We start from the raw sequence: 21,004 nt of genomic DNA, 5'->3' as shown, positions 1-21,004 counted from the left end.
ATACAGATAACTCAAAACAACTTTTAAAGTGTTTTTGAAATATATTTACATAATTTTGAATAATTTGAGCGTGCTCACCATGACAATGAGGGAATGTTATCTACAGCATTTCAGGCACCCAAATTGGAGAACTGATATCATTTGCAATATCGATCCCCAAACCCATTATAGCATCAAACAAGTTGTCACTAGTTCTTGCCACTTTACAAATACTATCTTAGAAATATATATTAATTATAAGCCCTATCTAGCCCTATCAGTAATAGCATGAGAGAAAACAATACTTTTCAAAATTAATTAACCATTTTATAAACTTTTATCAATTCAAGCATAGCCAAATAATTTGTTACCAGACAGTAGGGCTCAGTCTTCGTTCGAGATTTCCAAAGCATGATGACGTTGTTGAAAAGGGTGGCCGGGTCGCAGATATTGAATATACGCTTGGACAGGAGGTTATAGCTGGCAACAGGAGGATGGATAAAGACGAGCTGAAGGTAGACTGAAGAGTGAGTTAGTTGGAGTAGCGACGCAGGAGTTTTGTATGAGTCACTCAGAGACATGGACGGAAGTTTGGGGAGTGGTGTGAGGGGCTGAGGGCTGCTAAATTAGGGCAGAAAAGGGTGAGAGTTTCAAGCCAAAAGGAACAATTTGTATAGATAACACAATCACATTGACCAAGTCGAATGCATGAAGTTGTACTGTAATGTGCAATTATACTATTACGCATGACCATGGCATTTTAAGCAAACTGTATAGATCAGATTTGAATTAATTACAGGCAAATAAATATTATATTTAAGCGTTTTCATAGATATATCCATTCAAACGGAATTATTAGAACGGTACACTCTTAACTTCAGGGTACTGGTGTCTCTTGCTACTGTATCATTTGAAAACTTTGTCCAGACTTGAGACCCTGTTGATTTTTTTATCAATTACATTTCTCGGAAATTAAACATCGTCATGCAATGACTTTCTCTTTTTGTAAGAAATAAATTAATAAAGTTAAATGCAGCGTTAAAATCTAAAGACCAACGTTAACTTGACATTTCAGAGAAAATAAGTCAAAAAAATTATTTCAGTTTTATGGATTGAGAATATCATCTGCCAAACAAAGAATAAATCAAATAATTGTTTCACTGATATATCAGTCTCTTCAAAATAACCTCAATGCGTAAACCATGCATAATTCTGGGATTTACCATGACCCAAAGTGGAATGCCATCTAGCGGTAGAAAAAGTAACATGCATAGAGACATGGAAAGATATTGGTTCACCTTACAGTACAATATAGTTACTATACCGATTATATTAGTCTAAAATGTATTTGTTCATAAACCGCATCACTCCTTTCAGAAAACAGGAACATTGGTTTTATGCATCCATTCTGTAAGTGTTTTGAATTTCAGTAGTAAGCAGGACAGCTTTGAGTGTAAATACTGTCTCTTCTCTGTTGAAGGAACATTCTGCTTCAAAATTAAAACATTTAAGATGAAATCTTTATCATAATAATTCTTTATTTTATGCTTCACTTACTTTCATACATGTAACAGACCGCTTATATACAGTCATACCATCTTACAAACAACTGAAATGTTTATCAGGAAGCGTATGACAAAGCAAATATAGCCTGTTACTAAACACAATGATATATTCAGCCATTTTGTATTAGTCTCTAGAGGCTGAAGGGCCTGGAGTTTTTCCCGGTCAGGTTACGCGTCTGCTCAGGCAAAACTCCTGGCCCTCATCTTCATGATCAATACACAAGTGCTTCAGTTTGTGGTAAGGGATTTCCTCAGATTGCCCATGCTACCCAAGGCTCCCTTGGCACTGCTCTTCACGAGGACGCTGATCTCCTGTCGACAGAACGGGCACTGGAGTGCCACTGCGCAGAGGGCCTCCTCTAGTGCCCCATGGGTGTGGGGGTCAGGCAAGGCGCTACAGGAGCCCAGCATGGTGAGGGTGTGGTTGAGCCAACCCTCCTCCCTGACCAGGGTGATGATCCAAGGCTGGGCCTTCACACAGCCTCCCAGGGCCTGCAGACCCAGCCTCCACAGCTCCCCAGCCTCCTCCCACCACTCCTCCCAGGCAGGGGTCACCCTAACTGGGCCCGGGCTCGAGCTGGAGTCCAGGGCACCACGGAGGAACCGCAGGGCTGCGGAGAAGAACCGCCTCTGGCCTGCTTCAACCGGAGCTGGAACATGGTAGAAGAAATATGAAGACAGGCTTCAATGAATTGAAAGTATGTGCTGCTTGAAAGTATGTGAACCCCTTGTGCAATTACAGATTTTTTCAGTTTTTACCATGAAATCTTAATTTAATCAGAACCAGTCTTTTTGATCTGTCATAACAGGTTTATATTTACCAATACCATATGTTGGTGTAGAGGAAATCATGCGTGTAGTAGGAATTAGTGCAGGTGCAAAAACAAGTGAACCCCAAGTTGCATTGGTTAAATCAAGTAGGTAAGTAGAATCAGGTGGGTAAATAATTAGCTACCAAATGAACCAATCAAAGGAGAGATCGTTAGGAAAGAGTTTGGGCGGGACTCTGATAAATAGAGATAAGAAACCCGGTCAGTTTGGTGTTACCCATCCAGGTGAATGCAAAGCACACCATGCAGAGGAAAGGAGAGCTCAGAGGACATCAGGACAAGGGTAGTGAGAGCACATTAGTCTGGGGAAGGCTATAAAATCATCTCAAAATGATTTGAGCTCCATCAGTCCACTGTGAGGCAAATCATTTACAAATTGAGAGCATTTAACATGACAGCAACTCGGTCTAGAAGTGGACGCCCTTCCAAAATATCACCAAGAGCCGCAAGAACAATAATTATTCAGGTAAAAGCCAACCCTAACATAACATCTAGAGATTTGCAGACCTCCCTTGCAGCATCTCAGGTAACTGTGCATGCTTCAACAAGAACACTGAATCGAAATGCCATTCATTGGAGGGTTGCTAGGAAGAAGCCTCTGCTGTCAAAAAATAACCAAACTGCCTAACTTTGCCAGAGACCACCTGGACAAACCTGAAGGTTTCTGGAAGTCCATTCTCTGGACCGATGAGTCCAAAATTGACATTTTTGGTCACAATCAACACTGCTATATTTGGCGAAAACCCAACACTGCCTACCACCAAAATAACCTTGTCCCAACAGTCAAGCATGGTGGTGGGAATGTCAAGATCTGGGGCTACTTTTCCTCCTCTGGACCTGGACGACTCCACATCATTAAGGGAACCATGAATTCTGAGGTATAATGGGAGATTCTTGAACAGAACGTCAGGCCATCAGTCAAGGAGCTAAAGCTGGGCCGAAAATGGGTCTTCCAACAAGACAATGACCCAAAGCATTCAAGCAAATCTTCCAAGGAATGGCTCAGGAGAAAGAAGATTTGTGTTTTGGACTGGCCAAGTCAAAGTCCTCACCTAAATCCAATCGAGATGCTGTGGCAGGACCTCAAGTGGGATGTTCATGCCAGACACCCCTCAAACCTCACTCAATTGGCTGAGTTCTGTAAGGAGTGGGCAAAAATCCCTCAAAACAGATGTCAGAGACTGATTACTGGCTATAGGAGACGTTTAGTCCAAGTTATCCCTACTAATGGAGGCGCCACAAGCTATTGACTTAAGGGGTTCACATTTTTGCACACATAAAATCTGAGTTTCTGTTACACAAACAATGAAAATATCATTTTCTTGTTTCTGTCATTTACTTGGAATGTCTTTATTACGAATTGTGGTTTAGATAAGGATTTTATAGGTTTATTTAATAGCAAAATAATGACCATCCCTGTAGGGTTCACATACTTTCAAGTAGCACTATATTTAGGCATCCCTTTATACAATTGCAAAAATAACCAATTCTATTTAGACAGAAATTGGCACATTCATTAATCTAAAAACAAAGCCATGTTAACTCACCTTTAGGAGCCGGTTTAAGCCTGCCAATCATAAGCCCCAGAGTACAAAGATTGGCCGCCAGGACCAAGAGGCGGGGTTTGTGCAGGAGAACAGGAAGTGCTTCACTCAACAGTGACTCGAGGCTTCTGAAACAAGGGTCCTTTCTGAGCGACAAGATTGTGCATAAATAACACACATTAGAGATTTTCTGTCACACAGGTTGAATTGTAATCTTGTGCATCCCTAATGTGAACTTGCAGTTAGTGAACTATTTACTGCTGACAGAGGGGGAGATTCATTTTCATATCTTTCATAGTCAACACAAAACGACCCCAATTATGCTGTATAAAAATCCATCCCACCTAGTCACCAGTGTCGGTAAATGAAACTATGCTATACATGTTTGTATAACATATTACGTGTCTATTTCAGTCTCTACAAAATACAAACGTATACGCTATACAACATATACGTGTGTATTTGGGTCTCTACAAGGGCAGCTGCGTGTTGTATTTATTTTGTACCTGACTCGCTCTGGTTCCGTGACAGCAAAGTTGAGCAGGGCTGAGCAGGCTGTCTCCATACTGGGGTCCCGGGATAATGCTGCCCCTCCTTTCCCCCGCAGGTCGCCCCATCCCTGGGATAGGAAAGTGACGAGGAGAGCCGGGGTGTCCAGGGTAAGTAACACCTTCCTTGGGGTGTCCTCTGCAGAGAGGTGGCACAGAGCTGGGAGGAGATACCTAGAGAGGAAAAAATGGAGAGAGGCTGTGCCATACGATCCTGTTTCCCAAATGCAGTCAACTCCTGATAAAATGCACAAAGCTTGGGACTATCAGGACAACCTGCACTAAACCCAGCATGCAGTTATCAGGAGCAATTTTTAAAATAATTCAATTGGGACTGAAATCAGATTATCCTTCCTTTGTGTTGAGTCAACCTACCTTAGAGCATCTTTGCCTGTCCAAGCCCCTCTCTGTGAGCAGTCACCTACAGACATCTCCGACATCCAATTGGAAAGACCCTGGTCCTGACTCTCTCCCTGCAGATGGCTTCTGGCGTAGCCCATCAGAAAGGGCAAGAGGGCGGTCACTTCCTCCTTGAGACAGGAAGTCTCTTCGGCAAGCCAGGCGCAGAGGGAACGGAATGTGGCGAAAATGAAGGGGTCGCTGTAACGACTCAGATCAACCTGGAGAAAAATATTTAAAAGTTAGTTTCAGAATCAGAGTTAGCCTTCTCTTACAGGAATACTCTTTGAGCAAAGCTGAAAGTGTGATATAAGTTAAACACTACCGTATTGGGTAAATCCATTTGAATTCAATCACTTTTTGACAGCACCCCTTTGATTTGAACAAAATCTTCAATACACATTTTCCCATTGTAGAAGCGCTCAGAAAGTTACTTTTTGGATCTGAATGTCAAAACGTAAATGTGCTCAAAGTTGACCCACTTTGCACCCCCCCACCATACCATGAGACATCCATGTCTTCATCACTGGAAAATATGGCCCTTTACACTTGTACCCGTATATGGATTGAAAATTGACACTGATAAGTGCCTAAATTGGAACATAGTGGCTGTACAGTTACATGCTATAAATGACATCAGAGCTCAGGGTCTCCACTTCACAGCTCTGCATGGGTTTTGACTGACAGCCGTTCTGAACTTGACCACCGCGCGCAACAAGAAGTTGCCCACATCCCTCCCGCTAAATGGGCAACTTTTGCTACTTTTCTGTTGTCCGAGTGAGGAAAATGCTGCAAATTACGAGGACTCTATGTATTTTGAAAAATGAGACATTGAGGATTATAACAAATATCGCTTTGATGTCATACAAGCAAGCCAAACACCTGTGAGTCCAAATGTGCACTTTACATTTCCATACCATAAAACTCATGTCATATAGTGTCAACGTTTATGATCACTATGTTTGATGTACAGTTCCAAGATGACGCAGCGTTATACCCTGGGTTGTCATGAACAGAATGAGCCTGTTTGTTGTATTGTGAAGAAAATTTGTCGCGGACCACGCATCTGAATGCACTTTTGGAAACACCAGTTAGACCTCATTCAAACCTTTGCCATGTCTTATGTTGCGCCTACACCACATTTTCCACGAATATTCTTATCATGTTACTAATGTATGCAGAGTATTTTCTGATTTCATTAAAGAAATCAGGCGAAAAGTACAGTAAATGTAAAATGCACATAAAATTAAGTGAAATGTTTGGATTCAGTCTTGTGAACTGTGGTGTCCTCACATTTAGTCTAATAATTTTCCAATAATCTCCAAACGGTTCCCTTTTCATTGCTACCACGGTTATGCATATGCTTTCCGTATTTCATCTGTAAGAAACATTTCAATTTAGCCCTATCCATATAGTGTAAGGGGTTACATATATACCGGTAGTACCAGTCAAAAGTTGACACATTTACTAATTCAAGGGTTTTTATTTACTTTTTACTATTTTCTACATTGTACAATAATAGTAAAGACAAACTATGAAATAACATATATGGAATCATGTAGGAACCAAAATAGTGTTAAACAAATCAAAATATAGTTTATATTTTAGATTCTTTAAAGTAGCCAACCTTTGCCTTTGACAGCTTTGCACACTCTTAGCATTCTCTCAACCAGCATTTCAATTAACAGGTGTGCCTTGTTAAAAGTTAATTTGTGGAATTTCTTTCCTTCTAGGTGTGATGGTGCTTTGCTGGTGACACTGTTTGTGATTTATTTAGAATTCTAGGCACACTTAACCAGCATGGCTACCACAGCATTCTGCAGCGATATGCCATTCCATCTGGTTTGCGCTTAGTGGGACTATCATTTGTTTTTCAATAGGACAATGACCCAAAACACACCTCCAGGCTGTGTAAAGGCTATTTGACCAATAAGGAGAGTGATGGAGTGCTGCATTAGATGACCTGACCTCCACAATCACCCGACCTCAACCCAATTGAGATGGTTTGGGATGAGTTGGACCACAGAGTGAAGGAAAAGCAGCCAACAAGTGCTCAACATATGTGGGCACTCCTTCAAGACTGTTTGAAAAGCATTCCAGGTGACTACCTCATGAAGCTGGTTGAGAGAAAGCCAAGAGAGTGCAAAGTTGTCAAAGCAAAGTGTGGCTACTTTGAATAATCTAAAATATAAACTATATTTAGGTTTGTTTAACACTTTTTTGGTTACTACATGATTCCATATGTCTTCACCATCATTCTACAATGTAGAAAACAGTAAAAATAAAGAACAACTTTTGACTGGCACTGTATAGACCCCTTCCCCTTTTTCCACTTTGTTACGTACAGCCTTATTCTAAAATGTATTAAATGTATTTTTTCCCTTAATCTACACACAATACCCCATAATAACAAAGCGAAAACAGTTTTTAATTTTTTTTAGCAAATATATATATATATATATATATATATATACACACACACACACACACACACACACACACACACCTTATTTACATAAGTATTCAGACTCGAAATTGAGCTCGGGTGCATCCTGTTTCCATTGATCATCCTTGAGATATTTCTACAATTTGATTGGAGTCCTCCTGTGGTAAATTCAATTGATTGGACATGATTTGGAAAGGCACACACCTGCCTATATAACGTCCCACAGTTGACAGTGCATGTCAGAGCAAAAACTAAGCCATGAGGTCGAAGGAATTGTCCGTAGAGCTCAGAGACAGGATTGTGTCGAGGCACAGATCTAGGGAAGGGTACCAACACATTTCTGCAGCATTGAAGGTCCCCAAGAACACTGTGGCCTCCATCATTCTTAAATGGAAGAAGTTTGGTACTATCAAGACTCTTCCTAGAGCTGGCCACCCTGCCAAACTGAGCAATCGGGGGAGAAGGGCCTTGGTCAGGGAGGTGACCAAGAACCCGATGGTCACTTTGACAGAGCTCCAGAGTTCCTCTGTGGAGATGGGAGAACCTTCCAGAAGGACAACCATCTCTGCAGCAGTACACCAATCAGGCCTTTATGGTAGAGTGGCCAGACAGAAGCCACTCCTCAGTAAAAAGGCACATGACAGCCAACTTGGAGTTTGCCAAAAGGCACCTAAAGGTCTCTCAGACCATGAGAAACAAGATTCTCTGGTCTGATGATACCAATATTTAACTATTTGGCCTGAATGCCAAGCGTCAAGTCTGGAGGAAACCAGGGAGAAACTCCCCAAATACAGGTGTGCCAAGCTTGTAGCGTCATGCACAAAAATACTTGAGGCAGTAATCGCTGCCAAAAGGTGCTTCAACAAAGCACTGAGTAAAGGGTCTGAATACTTATGTAATAGTGATATTTCAGTTTATTTTTTTAAATAAATTTGCAAAGAAATCAACAAACGTCAATTATCCCAAAACTCCTATTTTTTTATATTTGCATACACCCTATTTTACATGATCTCTGGTTGTGTTGGATGTAGGATGCCACCTTTCCAACATGCCCTGATAGAGCTGCCCCGGTCAACTGTAAGTGCTGTTATTGTGAAGTGTAAACGTCTAGGCGCAACAATGGCTCAGCCACGAAATGGTAGGCCACACAAGCTCATAGAATGGGACTGCCGAGTGCTGAAGAGCGTAGCGCGCAAAAATCGTCTGTCCTCGGTTGCAACACTCACTACAGAGTTCCAAACTGCCTTTGGAAGCAACGTCAGCACAATAACTGTTCGTCGGGAATCACGCTTCATCATCTGGCAGTCCGACGGACTAATCTGGGTTTGGCGGATGCCTGGAGAACGCTACCTGCCCCAATGCATAGTGGCAACTGTAAAGTTTGGTGGACGAGGAATAATGGTCTGGGGCTGTTTTTCATGGTTCGGGCTAGGCCCCTTAGTTCCAATGAAGGGAAATCTTAACGTTACAGCATACAATGACATTGTAGACGATTCTGTGCTTCCAACTTTGTGGCAACAGTTTGGGGAAGGCCTTTTCCTGTTTCAGCATGACAATGCCCCCGTGCACAAAGCGAGGTCCATACAGAAATGGTTTGTCGAGATCGGCGTGAATTAACTTGACTGGCCTGCACAGAGCCCTGACCTCAACCTCATCGTACACCTTTGGGATGAACTGGAACGCAGACTGCGAGCCAGGCCTAATTGCCCAACCTCATTAATGCTCGTGGCTGAATGGAAGCAAGTCCCCGCAGAAATGTTCCAACATCTTGTGGAAAGCCTTCCCAGAAGAGTGGAGCCTGTTATAACAGCAAAGGGGGGACCAACTCCATATTAATACCTATGATTTTGGAATGAGATGTTCGACGAGCAGCTGTCCACATACTTTTGGTCATGTAGTGTTTTCTTGCGGGAAACATGATTTGAATTTAACTCCACCTACACTTTCTTACAGACACTCTGGCTGGTGTGTATAATGAGTATGAATGCATCTTGTTTGCCTCGTTCTCTTACCTGCTGAAGGTGATAGATGATTGCCGAGAAGGCCTCCTCCAGAACCCGGAGAACCTGCCTGCTCTGCTGCAGACTGAGCCCAGTGATGGCAGTCTGTGGCTGGGCATCGCTTTGCTGGGTGACTCCCTGGCTGCTGCAGGCCTGCTCCATGGCTGCCTCCATGACGCGGTAGCAGGCGGTGAGCGTCTGTTGCAGCTGGGGACTCAGCTCTGTATCGGGGGGCTCCTCCAGGCCCATCCTCACCTCCACACAGGCCCGGTTCACCAGCAGGCAACAGAATTTAGGTGGCCCCACAGGCTCCCAGCCGCACAGGTCCAACAGGCAGGCGGAGAGGACTAACACAGGGCCTAACTGATCTGGGGTCAGCTTGGCCTGCAGCATGGGCCTCAGGGCCACCCACAGACTGACCATAGTTGGCGTTAAGTCAGTGTCCTTTGGTGTCCCACCTGGCAAGGGGAGGAACTGCGGCACCAGGGCACACATATCGAGCTGGGTGAGGCCAGTGGCTCTGCAGAAGTCTTGGGAGACTCTGGCCAGGAGGGAGAGGAGTTCGGCTGGGTGCTTACTCCAGGCTCTCTCTTTAGTTTTGCCTGAGAGGAGGGCACCCAGGAGGGGTAGCCCTTTTTCATGGCTCAGTGTCTGTTTCTGCTCCAAGGCCCGACAAAGAGCTGGGACAGCACCCCTGGCCAGGAGCTGATCTGGGCCCCGGGGTAAAGCACACACTGTAATCAGAACCTGGTAACAGTCTGTAGCCAAGGCCTCATCCAGTTTGACTGTTGAATGGGAAGTTGGAGCTCCATTCTCTGCAGTACCTTCCTCAGAGCCTGTAGTGCTCTTCGCACCCTGAGCTGGTGCATTGACTCCTGCAGTGTCCTGGACAGGCTCTTTGGTAGTGTTTGTGCTCTGTGATGACTGTTCACCATCTTCAGCCTGGCTTGGCTGGTCTGGTTCCATCCCTTGTCTAGCCTGGTGCTGGGCTTGTTTCTGCAGGCTCCATTTGGGCCCATCGGCCAGCAGCCCTAGCAGTAGAGGGATGGTGGTGAGGAGCTGTGGGTGGGCAGCCATGTCTGGGTCTGTGCTGAGGGCAGCCAACAGAGCCGTGCCCAGAGACAGAAGCTCCTCTGGGGGCAAGCCGGAGGCGTCACTCCCCCGGACCGCAGTCACAAGCAGGCGAGCTGGAAGACTCAGCCCCACCGCCTCAAAGATGCGCCGCAGCGTCGCACTGTCGAGCTGGCCTGCTGGACACAATCGTGTAATCTACAGAACAGAAAGGAGAGAGAATATAAGGGTGAGATTATTATTTTTTACCCACCATACCAGATTAAATAGAATGACTAAGGGTCGATGAGAAGGTAGACTGGTGACACTTACCAGGAGGAGTGCAGCGAGTGTGTGGCTGTCGTTTTTGGCGTGGGTGAGTGTGTGTAGACAGCGCTCCAGGACCTCGCGCTGGGCAGCAGACAAGGCATCTATCGCCTGCTGAGCTCCCTCTCCTTCCTCACTGCCTGTGTGTTGGCCACTGGAATCACTCTCAGAGCTCACAATACATGTACCCTCAGCCATTGCTAATGCAGTCCTGTCAACACAATATGCATATCAGTGGTGAAAATGAGTTAGACAGAGATCCAGACAATGCCCCATCATCACAACAAATGTGACATAGTTATAGCCAGGCCTATGCTAGGTTCTGAACTGAGTATTGATACAGGTTTGATCAGATTGATTGCAGGCAAGTTTCCCCTAAGCTCACCACCAACAGTCAACACATTATGAAATAAGTTGGAGCACTACACAAAAAAAGGCAGAGATTGATTTATTTTTGCTCACTTTAATCCATTGTACAGGATGCGAACAGATTAAGACATCAGCTTGACGTTGAAACGTCAATCATCTAATAATATAATAATATGCCATTTAGCAGACGCTTTTATCCAAAGCAAAACAGAAAGAGAAATGCAACAGTTATTTGTCAATCACTCACACACACGTTGATATCGATTGCGCGAGAGGGGGGAGATGTGGTTGCACGTCCTGTTAAAACTAACTGCTACTAACACAAAACCCACAGAATCTGGGAATAATGTGTACATCACTGGTTAGAGAACAATTTGTAGAAGACAGCTAGCTAGGCCTACATTTTGAAGCGTTGCATTTTGATTGAAGTGGGTCGCCAACGCGGTAAGTGTAATGCAACCCTTTTTTGGTTAATCACTTCGATATCATGCTGAAATCAATAGAACAGAGGGAAAACGCTTGTTGAAACTAACACAATTGAAAGGCCACACCGAAACTTGGTATAACCTATACATGGTTGGTTAGATGAGAACTTGTAGAAGGCTTATCTATATTTTGGAATGTCGGATATTCATTTCGGGAGGCTGCCATCACAGAAAAGGAACAGACCACCTTTTCTGTTAGTTAAATTAAACAAATAACGACGCGGCATAGGATATCAACAGTGACAATGGTTGGCTGCTATTTAAGCGATAGTTTGACAGTTGAATTCATGTATTGGTGTATGGCAAGCGACTTTTATAGAGACCGCCCCAAATTTTCCGTGCCATTTCATTAACTGCGTTCAAAGTCCTGCGCATCCCAGCGCGTGTGACAAAATCAACGGTACAAAACCAAAGATATTTATCTGTTTTAAGCAATCAATCACATGCCATCGTGATGGCTATACACTTTTATACTAATATCACCAATCTGAGGTAAAAAGGATGTGTAATTCCACTCAATTTTATGGGGTGAAAAATGCAAGCTTGTGTAAGTTAGTAACACAAACTGTCCACATTAGGGAAATTAGCGCAATACATAATAATTTAATATGGCAAAATAATTCAACATATCAATGTAAGGTGATAGTATATGTTGCCCACTCACAAACTATTGCAACAATTACATATTTCTCACTCATTTAACCATTTAGAGAGTTTTAAAATGCTCTCAAACAATTTAACCCGCCGCTCTAGACAAGAGTTTCCCTAACTCTGTCCTGGGGCCCCACCCGGGTGACCGAGTTTGGGAAACCCTGCTCTAGACTAAAGCCTCCACAGTGTCTGTGCAGCAGCCTGAAAGTTTGACATCCCTACTCTTAAGGAGCTTAACATTAACATTAGCCTTTAGGTCCAAGGACCTTGTTATTTTCAGAGGTAGACTGGCTCTGGCAGCCAAATACACCATCTGAACATGAATCGATTCTCACTTACGATACGGTTCTAGAAACAAAGCCCTTTTCATATCACATCAAAATAATTGCACAAATGCAAAATACACGCATTGTACACTGTTTTAACCTCTATGGGATCGGTGTCCCGTATATGGGCCGGTTGAGCTAACGTGCGCTAATGTGATTAGCATGACTTGTCAGTAACAGCAAACTTTCCAGGACATAGACATGTCTTATATGGGCAGAAAGCTTAAATTCTTGTCAACCAAAAAAGGGTTGCATTGCACTGTCCAATTTACAGTAGCTATTACAGTGAAAAAATAGCATGCTATTGTTTGAGGAGAGTGCACAACAACAAAAAACGTATCACGGCAACTGGTTTGATACATTTACCTCTGAAGGTAAATAATGTACTTACATTCAGTAATCTTGCTCTGATTTGTCATCCTACGGGTCCAAGAGATAAAACGTAGCATAGTTTTGTTTGATAAAATCTATTTTATATTCAAATGTAGGAACTGGGTTCTACAGTTTGAACCCCTGCTGTCTCCGGCTCCACACCCACCCCACCATCTAGATGTGTGAAAGTTAGTGTATAAGTTAATGATCCATCATGTATGACATTCATGGGAGTGTGTAAACTTACATTTTGTATTACCATATCATTTTTGTATGTTCTCTATAGTTATGTACTTGAAAATGTATCAATTTGACCAATTCGGCACATTTGGGCAGACTTGATACAAAATAGTACAGTATTGCAATGCTTCACTGGATCAATCTGAAACTTTGCACACATACTGCTGCCATCTAGTGGCCAACATCTAAATTGCGCCTAAACTGCAATATTATATTGTGGCCTTTCTCTTGCATTTCAAAGATGATGAAAAAATAAAGAAATAGAAAACGAATGTTTTTTGGTTTGTATCATCTTTTACCAGATCTAATGTGTTATATTCTCCTACCTTGATGTCACATTTCTACAAAACTTCAAAGTGTTTCCTTTCAAATGGTATCAAGAATATGCATATCCTTGCTTCAGGTCCTGAGCAACAGGCAGTTCGATTTGGGTATGTCATTTTAGGCGAAAATTTAAAAAAAGGGTCCGATCCTTAAGAGGTTACCCAGCTTTATCACAGTTGCAGCTGACAGTATTTTTCAGTGACAACACGTTTCTGGCGGCCTTCTACACAGGTATTCGGAGCCGCTGTAACATAGCGATATGACCATGTGGGAACACGAACCCTATAAAAAGGTGTGTATTATTTACTTCCTAAACCGTACCGTAAGCGATGCATGTTAATGTTCAGACGGAGCGTCGGGGCTCTTAACAAAACTCCTCCGTACAGAAGAAACCTTCATCCAATGACTCTTGTGTAATTGAACTGAGAGTCATGATCAAGGGCTAGGCTAACTCACGTTAGCAAGCTTGCCAAAGTGTGGTGGCTAATGAACTCATATCGTTTACGTTCAGCGTATATATCTTTTAGCATTTTATTTGGCATACATTGAAAACGACTGTGATAAAATAATCAATGGAATTAGTGTAAGTAACTACAAACATACTCACATTTAGGCTAGCTGCGTTCTTTATTTGTTCATTCAACTTTCCGCGCTGCACTGCACAAGATAATGACATCCACGAAAGTAAGCTATCAAAACAAGAAATGGTTACAACAACCAATCAACGTGATCAAAAAATTATAATCGGCCAATCATGAGGAGGTTCTTTAACATGTAAGGACGCCATTTTGGTTGGTGTTCAGTTCTGGGAACGTTTATATTTTTTATTAGCACAGGATTTATTTTTAATGCTCTTTGATAATGTTGTGTTTTGTCATAGTAAAAAAATATTACTTAAAAAGTTTGCAATTACATGGCTGCGTGAGACGGAAGTGATTGGATTAGTTTTGTTTAGGTTTCTTTCTGAGTGAAGTCGCAAACTGCGCAAGCAAGACCTCTAAAAAGCCCGTTTTTGTGAATCATACTGAACAAAAATATAAACGCAACAATTTCAAAGATTTTACTTTGTTACAGTTCATAGAAGGAAATCAGTCAATTGAAATAAATTAATTAGGCCCTAATCTATGGATTTCACATGACTGGGCAGGGGCACCGCAATGGGTGTGCCTGGGAGGGCATAGGCCCACCCACTGGGGAGCCAGGCCCAGCCAATCAGAATGAGTTTTTCCCCAAACAAGGGCTTTATTACAGACAGAAATAATCCTCAGAAGGTGAAGAAGCTGATTGTGGAGGTCCTGGGTTGGTGTGGTTACAAGCAATGTTCCCGCTAAGCTGCACGCGCAGTAGCACAAGACTTGCCACCCAGCTCCCCGGGACTGCCATGCAGAAATATCAGCCCACAGAGAGAAGCACGAGATTGAACTTCACTCAACTTTCTAGAGCAGTGGTCACCAACCGGTCGCATTCCTAGTAAATCGCCAAACATTTCTGTAAAAAACCCAACGATAAAGCCTTGTGTTCCTATTTTTAATTTTTTTTGTCACAGGCTGTTGGCGGTAGGTGCACCCGATTCAGCTGCCCTGTGCGCGAACTGTTGCCATTTGAACCTTTTCATGTGTCTGAAGGTACAAACTCTGCCTTCCCGGCGGGCCCAGAGAGCAAATCAAGTGCACTATAGGCCTACCACTGGCCAATCGGATGGCTCAGATGACCGTGTCTGCAGTAACGTAGCAGACATAAAAGAAAGCGACAGCAAATCAAATCAAATCAAATTTTATTGGTCACATGCGCCGAATACAACAGGTGCAGACATTACAGTGAAATGCTTACTTACAGCCCTTAACCAACAGTGCATTTATTTTTAACAAAAAAAGTAAAAATAAAACAACAACAAAAAAAGTGTTGAGAAAAAAAAGAGCAGAAGTCAAATAAAATAACAGTAGGGAGGCTATATATACAGGGGGGTACCGGTGCAGAGTCAATGTGCGGGGGCACCGGCTAGTTGAGGTAGTTGAAGTAATATGTACATGTGGGTAGAGTTAAAGTGACTATGCATAAATAATTAACAGAGTAGCAGCAGCGTAAAAAGGATGGGGTGGGGGGGCAGTGCAAATAGTCCGGGTAGCCATGATTAGCTGTTCAGGAGTCTTATGGCTTGGGGGTAGAAGCTGTTGAGAAGTCTTTTGGACCTAGACTTGGCACTCCGGTACCGCTTGCCGTGCGGTAGCAGAGAGAACAGTCTATGACTAGGGTGGCTGGAGTCTTTGACAATTTTGAGGGCCTTCCTCTGACACCGCCTGGTATAGAGGTCCTGGATGGCAGGAAGCTTGGCCCCAGTGATGTACTGGGCCGTACGCACTACTCTCTGTAGTGCCTTGCGGTCGGAGGCCAAGCAGTTGCCATACCAGGCGGTGATGCAACCAGTCAGGATGCTCTCGATGGTGCAGCTGTAGAATTTTTTGAGGATCTGAGGACCCATGCCAAATCTTTTCAGTCTCCTGAGGGGGAATAGGCTTTGTCGTGCCCTCTTCACGACTGTCTTGGTGTGTTTGGACCATGATAGTTCGTTGGTGATGTGGACACCAAGGAACTTGAAGCTCTCAACCTGTTCCACTACAGCCCCGTCGATGAGAATGGGGGCGTGCTCAGTCCTCTTTTTTTTCCTGTAGTCCACAATCATCTCCTTTGTCTTGGTCACGTTGAGGGAGAGGTTGTTGTCCTGGCCCCACACGGCCAGGTTTCTGACCTCCTCCCTATAGGCTGTCTCATCGTTGTCGGTGATCAGGCCTACCACTGTTGTGTCGTCGGCAAACTTAATGATGGTGTTGGAGTCGTGCCTGGCCATGCAGTCATGGGTGAACAGAGAGTACAGGAGGGGACTGAGCACGCACCCCTGAGGGACCCCCGTGTTGAGGATCAGTGTGGCAGATGTGTTGTTACCTACCCTTACCACCTGGGGGCGGCCCGTCAGGAAGTCCAGGTTGATACTGTGAGATTTCAAAACGTTTAAAACCATGAGTCACACGCACTGTTGGGGCGAGTGACTCTGAACTTACAATGGCTAGCCCCAAGTCGTTATATTTATTTATTGTGCTTTATGCTTTATGCTATTTGCCTCATGACTCTATTGGTTACACGGACTCTTGGCCTCCCATCCTATTCTAACCACCTCTCGCCGGCTTTGTATTCATGTTACCTGATGAAATTGCTGTACAATATGATCTTGTTGCCATCTGATGCACATTAAAATGTCATAAAAAATCAACACTGCAGAGCTCTCCCTGTCCTCTGCTGTGCCCTGATTGTATTACTGAGGATGATATCTGGAAATGTGCATGTACACCCTGGCCCATCTACTGTTGCTAGCCCCAATTCTGACTTGTGCTCTGATATCTGCTTCGCTGATTTATGCTCTTTTAAAAGTTTTCTGCACGTTAACACTAGAAGCTTATTACCTAAAATGGATCAAATGAAAGTGTAGGTTCACAGCTCCAATCCAGATGTGTTGGTCATTACTGAGATATGGTTAAGAGAGTGTTTTGAACATTGAAGTTAACCTTTCTGGTTATAACCTTATTCGGCCAGACAGATCTTCCAAAGGTGGTGGAGTGGCAATCTTTACCAATGAACACCTTCAGTGCTCGGTTGTCTCCACCAAGTCTGTCCCCAAACATTTTGATTTGCTGGTTTTAAGCATTAAACTTTCAAATAGCTCTTTAAATCAAATCAAATCAAATTTTATTGGTCACATGCGCCGAATACAACAGGTGCAGACATTACAGTGAAATGCTTACTTACAGCCCTTAACCAACAGTGCATTTATTTTAAACAAAAAAGTAAGAATAAAACAACAACAAAAAAGTGTTGAGAAAAAAAAAAAAGAGCAGAAGTAAAAAATAAAGTGACAGTAGGGAGGCTATATATACAATAGAATAAAGTGACAGTAGGGAGGCTATATATACAGGGGGGTACCGTTGCATAGTAAACGTGCGGGGGCACCGGCCAGTTGAGGCAGTTGAGGCAATATGTACATGTGGGTAGAGTTAAAGTGACTATGCATAAATACTTAACAGAGTAGCAGCAGCGTAAAAAGGATGGGGTGGGGGGGCAGTGCAAATAGTCCGGGTAGCCATGATTAGCTGTTCAGGAGTCTTATGGCTTGGGGGTAGAAGCTGTTGAGAAGTCTTTTGGACCTAGACTTGGCACTCCGGTACCGCTTGCCGTGCGGTAGCAGAGAGAACAGTCTATGACTAGGGTGACTGGAGTCTTTGACAATTTTGAGGGCCTTCCTCTGACACCGCCTGGTATAGAGGTCCTGGATGGCAGGGAGCTTTGCCCCAGTGATGTACTGGGCCGTACGCACTACCCTCTGTAGTGCCTTGCGGTCAGAGGCCAAGCAGTTGCCATACCAGGCGGTGATGCAACCAGTCAGGATGCTCTCGATGGTGCAGCTGTAGAATTTTTTGAGGATCTGAGGACCCATGCCAAATCTTTTTAGTCTCCTGAGGGGGAATAGGCTTTGTCGTGCCCTCTTCACGACTGTCTTGGTGTGTTTGGACCATGATAGTTCGTTGGTGATGTGGACACCAAGGAACTTGAAGCTCTCAACCTGTTCCACTACAGCCCCGTCGATGAGAATGGGGGCGTGCTCAGTCCTCTTTTTTTTCCTGTAGTCCACAATCATCTCCTTTGTCTTGGTCACGTTGAGGGAGAGGTTGTTGTCCTGGCACCACACGGCCAGATCTCTGACCTCCTCCCTATAGGCTGTCTCATCGTTGTCGGTGATCAGGCCTACCACTGTTGTGTCGTCGGCAAACTTAATGATGGTGTTGGAGTCGTGCCTGGCCATGCAGTCATGGGTGAACAGAGAGTACAGGAGGGGACTGAGCACGCACCCCTGAGGGGCCCCCGTGTTGAGGATCAGTGTGGCAGATGTGTTGTTACCTACCCTTACCACCTGGGGGCGGCCCGTCAGGAAGTCCAGGATCCAGTTGCAGAGGGAGGTGTTTAGTCCCAGGATCCTTAGCTTAGTGATGAGCTTTGAGGGCACTATGGTGTTGAATGCTGAGCTGTAGTCAATGAATAGCATTCTCACGTAGGTGTTCCTCTTGTCCAGGTGGGAAAGGGCAGTGTGGAGTGCGATAGAGATTGCATCATCTGTGGATCTGTTGGGGCGGTATGCAAATTGGAGTGGGTCTAGGGTTTCTGGGATTATGCTGTTGATGTGAGCCATGACCAGTCTTTCAAAGCACTTCATGGCTACAGACGTCAGTGCCACGGGTCGGTAGTCATTTAGGCAGGTTATCTTAGAGTTCTTGGGCACGGGGACTATGGTGGTCTGCTTGAAACATGTTGGTATTACAGACTCAGTCAGGGACATGTTGAAAATGTCAGTGAAGACACTTGCCAGTTGGTCAGCACATGCTCGGAGTACACGTCCTGGTAATCCGTCTGGCCCTGCGGCCTTGTGAATGTTGACCTGCTTAAAAGTCTTACTCACATCGGCTACGGAGAGCGTGATCACATAGTCGTCCGGAACAGCTGGTGCTCTCATGCATGCTTCAGTGTTGCTTGCCTCGAAGCGAGCATAGAAGTGGTTTAGCTCGTCTGGTAGGCTTGTGTCACTGGGCAGCTCGCGGCTGTGCTTCCCTTTGTAGTCTGTAATAGTTTTCAAGCCCTGCCACATCCGACGAGCGTCAGAGCCAGTGTAGTATGATTCAATCTTAGACCTGTATTGACTCTTTGCCTGTTTGATGGTTCGTCGGAGGTCATAGCGGGATTTCTTATAAGCGTCCGGGTTAGAGTCCCGTTCCTTGAAAGCGGCAGCTCTACCCTTTAGCTCAGTGCGGATGTTTCCTGTAATCCATGGCTTCTGGTTGGGGTATGTACGTACGGTCACTGTGGGGACGACATCATCGATGCACTTATTGATGAAGCCAGTGACTGATGTGGTGTACTCCTCAATGCTGTCTGAAGAATCCCTGAACATGTTCCAGTCTGTGCTAGCAAAACAGTCCTGTAGCTTAGCATCTGCGTCATCTGACCACTTTTTTATTAGCCGAGTCACTGGTGCTTCCTGCTTCAGTTTTTGCTTATAAGCAGGAATCAGGAGGATAGAGTTATGGTCAGATTTGCCAAATGGAGGGCGAGGGAGAGCTTTGTATGCGTCTCTGTGTGTGGAGTAAAGGTGGTCTAGAGTTTTTTCCCCTCTGGTTGCACATTTAACATGCTGGTAGAAATGAGGTAGAACGGATTTAAGTTTCCCTGCATTAAAGTCCCCTGCTACTAGGAGCGCTGCATCTGGATGAGCGTTTTCCTGTTGATTAATGGCCTTGTACAACTCATTCAGTGCAATCTTAATGCCAGCATTGGTTTGTGGTGGTAAATAGACAGCTATGAAAAGTATAGATGAAAACTCTCTTGGTAAATAGTGTGGTCTACAGCTTATCATAAGATACTCTACCTCAGGCGAGCAAAACCTTGAGACTTCCTTAGTATTTGATTTTGTGCACCAGCTGTTGTTTACAAAAATACAGAGACCGCCACCCCTCGTCTTACCCGAGTCTGCCGTTCTGTCCTGCCGATGTAGCGTATAGCCTGCTAGCTGAATGTTGTCATTGTTGTCATTCAGCCACGACTCCGTGAAACATAAGATATTACAGTTTTTAATGTCCCGTTGGTAGGATAACCGTAATCTTAAATCGTCCATTTTATTATCCAAAGCTTGAACGTTGGCTAATAGGATTGATGGGAGAGGCAGTTTACTCGTTCGCCGTCGGATCTTTACAAGGCACCCCGACCTACGTCCACGGTATCTCCGTCTCTTCCTCACGCGAATGACGGGGATCTGGGCCTTGTCTGGAGTCTGTAGAATATCCTTCGCGAACGCCTCGTTGAAGAAAAAGTGTTCGTCCAACGCGAGGTGAGTAATCGCTGTCCTGATATCCAGAAGCTCTCTTTGGTTATAAGAGACGATGGCATAAACATTATGTACAAAATAAATTACAAATAACGCGGAAAAACACACATAATTAAACTTTCAAATAGCTCTTTATTGACTGTTGCCGGGTGTTATCAGCCACCATCAGCACCGGACTGTACCCTAAATGCTCTAAGCTCTCTCCTGGCCCCTTACACTAAATCTGAATTTGTCCTGCTAGGTGACCTAAACTGGGTCATGCTTAAACCACCTGACCAAGTCCTAAAGCAATGGGACTCCCTAAATCTTTCTCAGATTATTACCAATCCCACAAGGTATGACTCCAAACACCGAGAAAAGGCTACTCTCCTTGATGTTATCCTCACAAATAATCCTGATAGGTATCAGTCTGGTGTTTTCTGTAATGACCTTAGTGATGCCTGTGTTCGTAATGGCTGCTCAATGAAACAACCTGTCCTGATTAGTCATAGACACTTGCTAAAAAACTTTAATGAGCAAGCCTTCCTTCATGACCTGGCCACTGTAAATTGGTATAGAATCAGCTTGATCCCCTCTGTCGAAGACGCTTCAACCTTCTTTTTTGATATTTTTAGTGGTATTGTTAACAAA

At 44.1% G+C, this 21,004-nt stretch overlaps 1 protein-coding gene across 1 annotated transcript; it reads right to left on the bottom strand.

The window, feature by feature from the left end:
• Window positions 1–1,072: 1,072 nt before the first annotated feature.
• ncdn (neurochondrin) lies at window positions 1,073–14,141 on the bottom strand. The gene is made up of 7 exons (XM_084166166.1): window positions 14,063–14,141; window positions 10,695–10,899; window positions 9,324–10,580; window positions 4,842–5,086; window positions 4,425–4,640; window positions 3,922–4,064; window positions 1,073–2,194 (listed from the first exon to the last, which is right to left on the bottom strand). Coding segments are annotated over exons 1-7 (2,490 nt in total). The 5' UTR covers window positions 14,065–14,141; the 3' UTR covers window positions 1,073–1,772.
• Window positions 14,142–21,004: the final 6,863 nt, after the last annotated feature.

This window comes from Coregonus lavaretus, assembly GCF_964263955.1.
Source record: "Coregonus lavaretus genome assembly, chromosome: 7".
In the NCBI taxonomy this organism is placed as follows: domain Eukaryota; kingdom Metazoa; phylum Chordata; class Actinopteri; order Salmoniformes; family Salmonidae; genus Coregonus; species Coregonus lavaretus.
This window is presented reverse-complemented; position numbering and strand designations above follow the sequence as displayed.

Excerpts from the sequence above, each read along its gene's own strand:
- ncdn (XM_084166166.1), bottom strand. Across the intron at positions 5,087-9,323 it reads TCATCTATCACCTTCAGCAG|GTTGATCTGAGTCGTTACAG; the intron begins GTAAGAGAACGA and ends ATTTTTCTCCAG. Across the intron at positions 2,195-3,921 it reads GCTTAAACCGGCTCCTAAAG|CTCCGGTTGAAGCAGGCCAG; the intron begins GTGAGTTAACAT and ends ACCATGTTCCAG.